This window comes from Haemorhous mexicanus, chromosome 6 (genome assembly GCF_027477595.1).
Source record: "Haemorhous mexicanus isolate bHaeMex1 chromosome 6, bHaeMex1.pri, whole genome shotgun sequence".
Taxonomy (NCBI): Eukaryota; Metazoa; Chordata; class Aves; order Passeriformes; family Fringillidae; genus Haemorhous; species Haemorhous mexicanus.
Genome location: NC_082346.1, coordinates 63,332,874 through 63,338,769, shown reverse-complemented (window position 1 = coordinate 63,338,769; position 5,896 = coordinate 63,332,874). Strand labels below are relative to the sequence as shown.

General features: G+C 56.2%; 1 protein-coding gene across 1 annotated transcript; it reads right to left on the bottom strand.

The window, feature by feature from the left end:
* Window positions 1-2,493: 2,493 nt before the first annotated feature.
* On the bottom strand, window positions 2,494-5,574 carry BMP4 (bone morphogenetic protein 4). Its single transcript, XM_059850632.1, has 3 exons — window positions 5,423-5,574; window positions 4,523-4,899; window positions 2,494-3,567 (listed from the first exon to the last, which is right to left on the bottom strand). The coding sequence occupies exons 2-3, from the start codon at window positions 4,890-4,892 to the stop codon at window positions 2,726-2,728; spliced, it is 1,212 nt and encodes a 403-aa protein (XP_059706615.1). The 5' UTR covers window positions 4,893-4,899; window positions 5,423-5,574; the 3' UTR covers window positions 2,494-2,725.
* Window positions 5,575-5,896: the final 322 nt, after the last annotated feature.

Sequence of the window (5,896 nt, the reverse complement as noted above, 5' to 3'; positions counted from 1 at the left end):
CTCCAGGTCTGCCCTGCTCAAACCAAACCAGCACTTCTATGGCACAGAGCACTTGTCAAACAGGGTCAGCCACCACGTTAATTCCAGCCATGGGATTAAACCCCATAACTGCTGCAAGAAATGCACAAAACAATGGCCAGAATCACTCTGAGGAATTCCAGGGTCCCTCCAACACTGATGCTTCACTCCCAGCTTCCCAAAAGCAACCCTGCTCCTCCTTGCCAGGATGGTGAAGAGAACTCAGGTCAACACCATTAAAACACAGCACAAATTGAAGTGGGGAAAAAGACACCACTGGCTGTCAGATGGAAACCTGAAAGGGACTAATTCTGGCTTCACTTCAGTTTTGGTGTGTTTCCTGTTTTTAAATGATTTACCAGTTTGAGCATTTAGCTAAGGCTCTCCAATCACACAAGGTTGTGCAGCAGTTTGCCTCCCATGTGTGACAAGGGCATACACGAGGAGGGGAACCCTCAACCCCTGTGTTCTGTGTAAAATGCAGAAGTTGAGCAGTGATGAATAAATTCCTTAATGCATCCACGAGTATTTTGTCCCTGAGATCACATTTACTGTCAGCAGGTTTATAACCACACTTTAGATTCCTATAAATTTTACATAATTAAAATACTTTTTTTAAAAGTTGACTTTTTTCCTACACTTTCTGAGCAGAACATCCCATGTAGGATCTCAGCAGCCCAGGCAAAGGAAAACCTCCCAAAGGCCTCAGGACAAGAGCACCTACAGAAAAGCAAGTGCCTGTGCCTCCACAGGGTCAAAGCTTTGATTTCATCATTGAAACGCAATGCAAAAAGAAGCACCAAAATAAACAGCTCCATAAAGCAGCAGGAACGCAGCAAAGCAGGAGGCTCCTCCAGGAGCATGACCTAAATCCAAGAGGCATTTGTGCAGATGCAGCTCCACACCACCCTGACAGCCTCGGGACAGCCCGGGATGCACCGACCAACAGGCAAGCGAACCTGGGAGAAGCCTCTTTCTTTTTAGTAAAGTCACGGTGATTTTCTTTAATTTTTTTTCCCCAATGTACCCTCCCACAGTGGCTGCCCCACATCCAGGGCTGCCTGGGGGCCCGGAGCCCCCTTTTCCCAGCCGACCCCGCAGCAGCCGGGGTTATCGAGGGAGATGTGTGTAATTGCCCTGTCAGGCAGCTGAAAGGCGCTCGCCTTTAGCTGATGCCACTTCAAAATGAAATTCTTTCTTTGGCATGGCTATGTCTGATATGCAGGCATCAAAGGGGAGGCAGCAGGTCGCCGATGCCCCAGGCCACACATTTCCCTTCTAAAGGCAGGAATGAGAGTGTCAGCTCGGGGCCGAGGGGGCCCCGGAGACCCAACACCCATCGCTCCTCCATGGGGCGCTGGGAGCCTGGGAGGTCCCCCCAGCACCCGGAGACACCCGAGGGCTCTCAGATGGGACCCTGTGGCCTGAACACGGCTGGGATGGAGGGCTGGGAAAGCCTCAGTGGCACAGAGGAGGTCGAGGGCTGGGAATTTTTCTTTCCAAGAGAACCACAGGGCCACGCTCTCCTCCCCCCCGCAGCTCCCATCTCCTCTCTCCACCTGCACTCTTCAGGGAGCCAAAGCTTTTGGCAAGCTTTCCGCTCCAGTTTTTATTGGTTTCAACTAAGCTGCCCCTTTCGGAGGGTTGGAAAGCTTCAATCATTAAAGGAAAAGAAGAACAAAAAAAAAGGGAAGGAAAAGAAAGCATCATGCACCCTTCACCCTGCTGTCCATTCCCCACTCCCAGATGGCCTCACACCACCCATCCCAGGCACAGCTCCCTGTTTTCCAAGCCCCTCCAATGCATTTGAGGCAGGGTTTTCAAGGCCCTGCACACCTCCAACTGTACCTGCTCAGCTCCAATCACCTTCCTGCTCGGAAGCAATTTAGAAAGGACACAGCACAGGTAGCTATTAGCTAACACGTATTTAACTGCTCCAGATATCTTTTTTTTTTTCTTTTTTTTTTTTGGCATTGTAATGGAGTGATTTGATCTTCAAAGGACCTGTGGAAACCTTTGAAGCTTCCCAATCTCCAGTGGGGAGGGGAGGAGGGGGGGAAAATGTTAATAGTTTTAAAACCTGGGGAATCCTGAAGTCAGAGCAAGGGTATAAAACCCAGCGGGTTTAGCATAAAGCCCTCAGGTAAATCTTCACCTTCTTTTCAAATGCATTTTTGGTGGGTTGCTTTGGAAAGGCTTGGGCCAGGTTAGCAAGGTCGGCTCTATTCCCAGCGGCTCTTAAATCTCCACGGACCCTCATCTCCCACATGGCACAGCCCCAGCACCAGGAGATCTGCAGAACCTCGGCGAGAAATAGAAAGACTAAAATTTGCAAAGCCTTTAAGTGAAAAGAGGTGGGGGGGGGAAAGGAGGGGACAAGGAGGGAGGGGGGTAAGAAGATAAGGAGACAAAAACTCCCGGCTGCACTCCCAGCCAGCACGGCCTCAGCAGCACCCTGAGAGGCGAGACACAAAATGCATTTACCTTTAAAATAATGACTCATTTTATTTTTTTCTTTTAATATGTAGTTATAAATATATTTTGTCAAAATATATGATCATTATTGTCAAAAACATTTGCACATAAAGTCATAAATAAGGTCAAGGTGAACGTTTAGTTTAGAGAAGAGTCCAGCTATAGCAAGCAGTTCTGGGGTGGGACGGGAGGGAGAGAGAAGGGGAGGAGAGGGCGGCGGGGAAGGGAGAGGTCAGCGGCACCCGCACCCCTCCACCACCATCTCCTGGTAGTTTTTCAGGACCACCTTGTCATACTCATCCAGGTAGAGCATGGAGATGGCGCTGAGCTCCGTGGGCACGCAGCAGGCCTTGGGAATGCTGGAGTTCACGGAGTTCACCAGCGTCTGCACGATGGCGTGGTTCGTGGAGTTGAGGTGGTCGGCCAGAGGGAAGGGGCAGTCCCCGTGGCAGTAAAACGCCTGGTAGCCCGGGGGTGCCACGATCCAGTCGTTCCAGCCCACGTCGCTGAAATCCACATAGAGGGCATGGCGGCGGCAGTTTTTTTTGTTCTTGCGGGAACGCTGGTGCTTGGGGCTCCGGCGGGCTCTGCGGGTCAGAGCGTGGCCTCGCCCGTCGTGCCCAAAAGTGACCAGGAGCGGCCTGAGCTGCGCCCAGTCCCCACGCCCTTGAGGTAAAGATCGGCTAATCCTGACGTGTTTGCCCTGATGAGTCTGTGCGTGGTGGAGGTGGGTGACCTCGATCACCAGCCCGTGGTTCGGCTGCTTGTCCTTGGTCCACCGGATCACGGCCGGGCTCACATCAAAGCTCTCCCAGCGCGTCACGTTGTGGTGCACCAGCCGCGTGTCCAGCAGGCGCGTAATGGCCTGGGCGCGCTCCGACAGCGGCTTCATCACTTCGTAAATGTTTATCCGGTGGAAGCCCCCCTCCCACGCCGCGCTCGGCTCCTCCACCTGCTCCCGGTACAGCCGCAGCTCCGCCGAGGAGATCACCTCGTTTTCCGGCACGCTGCTGAGGTTGAAGACGAAGCGAATCCGGGGCGCCTCGCTAGGACCCGGGACGGTCTCCAGGTGCTCTGGAGGAAAGCAGGGAAGGGGGGGAAGAGGTAAGACAAGCAAACGAGAGCACGTCAGCCTCGGGGCACACGGCCCCGGCACAGCCACAGCTCACACCCACGCTTCACCTGCCCGGCAGCCACCGGCTCCTCTCCGCATCCCCCACGCATCCCTCCCGGCCGCACCGGGAGCGGCTCCTGCCCCGGCACCGCTGGCTCACCCGCGCCTCGAGCACTCCACCCCTTCCCATCTCGCCTCCCCCGTTCAGGGAGGCTTTTTCCCTTCAGCTTTTCCTCCCCCAGTCTCTCCAAAATCATCTCCCCGGCGAGATGCGGCGCCAGGGAGCACAGAGGTGCCTTGTTACGGGGGGCAGGGGGAGAAAGAGAAGCAAATTCCAACGCAGTAATGATGCGGCTGGATTAATAATTCAGATTTACTTTGGAAAAGAAACATCCGCTAGGAAACATTTGGATCAGATTACAAGGGTCTATTGAATAAACCTTATAAACACACAGCTGTAAGTATTAAATTCGAGTCGGGGTTTGGGGGGATTTTTTTTCTTTTTTCTTAAGAGTAAAAGCAGGCAGCAATTGCTTTGATAGTTCAAAAGAAACACTCCAGGGGCGAGATCCCGCCCTCGCTTTACTCCCGCATCCGATCCAGAGCCATTAAATCCACGCGAGCCCAGGCAGTGACCCCCGAGGCAGAGGCACCGAAGGAAACTCGCTGTTGTCAACAGAAGCAAAAGCACTTCAAAATATGGTCAAGCTCGGGTTAAGCACAGGATGCTGGAAAAAAATAGCGAGCAGCACGCCTGTCACCCACACACGGCAGGCTGGGGGGGGGGGGGGTGGTTTTCCTCCCATAAATTTAGGGCCGGGCACGTCCTGCTTCTAAAGGCATTTGTGAGCTTCCAAACGCAAGGAAATCCCGATCGCTACCGGGGCTGGGAATTTACCGCCTCCCATCACTGACCTTCATGGTGGAAACTCCTCACGGTGTTTGCCCGGCTGGTCGATCGCTCAGGGTACTGCAGGCTAATTTCCTGGAGGCTTTCCTCCTCTTCTCCGGACTGGAGTCGATAGAGATCCAGCATGTAACTAGGAATGACGGCTGACTTGCTGGGCTGAGGCCGCCTTCGGAGCCCAAACATCTGCAGCAGAGTTGTTTCGAAACCCCGCAAGAGTTCATGGCTTTGGGCAGAGCGGCGTCCGGATCCGGCTTGTCCCTGAAGCTCTGCCACTTTCTTCCTGCCGGTCTCAGGGATTAGGCTAGCATGGTTAGTACCTCCTAGAAGGACTTGGCATAGTAGGATGACCATCAGCATTCGGTTACCAGGAATCATGGTGTCTCTGGGGTGTAAAAAACACGACAACAAACAAGAAGGAAAGTCAGGATGAGAAGCGAAACCCCCCTCCTCTTCCGAATAAACTTAAAAATAATAATAATAGCAATAATAGTAATAATAAATGGCAAAAGGACACGGGGAGCAGCCCGCATTCGAGCGGCAACCGGCGCGCCCCGGCGGGCAGGGACCGGCCGCCGTGCCCGGGCTGTCCGCAGCCCCGCAGCCCCCTCGGGCAGGCGGGTTCCCGGCGCATCCCGGCCCCGCTGCCCCGCCGGGACGGGACGGGACGGGAGCGGGACCAGCGGCGGCGGAACCGGCAGGGAAGGAAGGGGCGCGCGGCTCTGCCCGTTTTGCAGCCGCCGGTTCGAATGCGCCGCCAGACCCCGGGAGGGGACACCGCAATAAGAACAACAAAAAGTTTTTCTTAAAAAAAAAAAAAAAATTAAAAATTAAAAAAAAAAATTAATGCCCTGCGATGAAAACAAAAAGCGAGGAGCGAGGCGGAGGAAGAAGAGGGCTGTACTCACTGACAGCAAGCAAGGCATATCAGCACAGTCCATGATTCTGGAGAGCCAGCCCGGACCCAGCGCGCCGAAAGCCCCGGGGCAGCGGCTGCCGAGCGCCTCCCGCGATCGCCGCCCGGCGCAGTGCAGCCGCCGCCGCCGCCGGCCCCGGTTTTCTGCCGGCCCCGCAGTCACGTGGAGCCGCGCTCGCCGCCAGCCCGGCCCGGCCCGGCCCGGCCCGCCGCCCCCGGCCCGCCCCCGGCCCGGCCCGGCCCCGCGGGGGACGGCCCTGCCCGCTCCGCCGCCCGCGCCCGGCAGCGGGGGGAGCGCGGGGACCCCCGGCGGAGCGGCCGCGCTCGGACCCTCGGGGCGCGGGACGGGGTCGGCGCGGTGCCCCCGGGATCCCCCGCGCCGCTCAGGTGCATCCCCGGGGGACCCTCCCGCCCCGCCCTGTCCCCGCACGGCCGGGGCGGGGTCCCCGGGGAGGTCGGGGCACCG

Excerpts from the sequence above, each read along its gene's own strand:
- BMP4 (XM_059850632.1), bottom strand. The coding sequence starts at position 4,892 with ATGATTCCTGGTAACCGAATGCTGATGGTCATCCTACTATGCCAAGTC. Across the intron at positions 3,568-4,522 it reads GAGGAGTTTCCACCATGAAG|AGCACCTGGAGACCGTCCCG; the intron begins GTCAGTGATGGG and ends GCTTTCCTCCAG.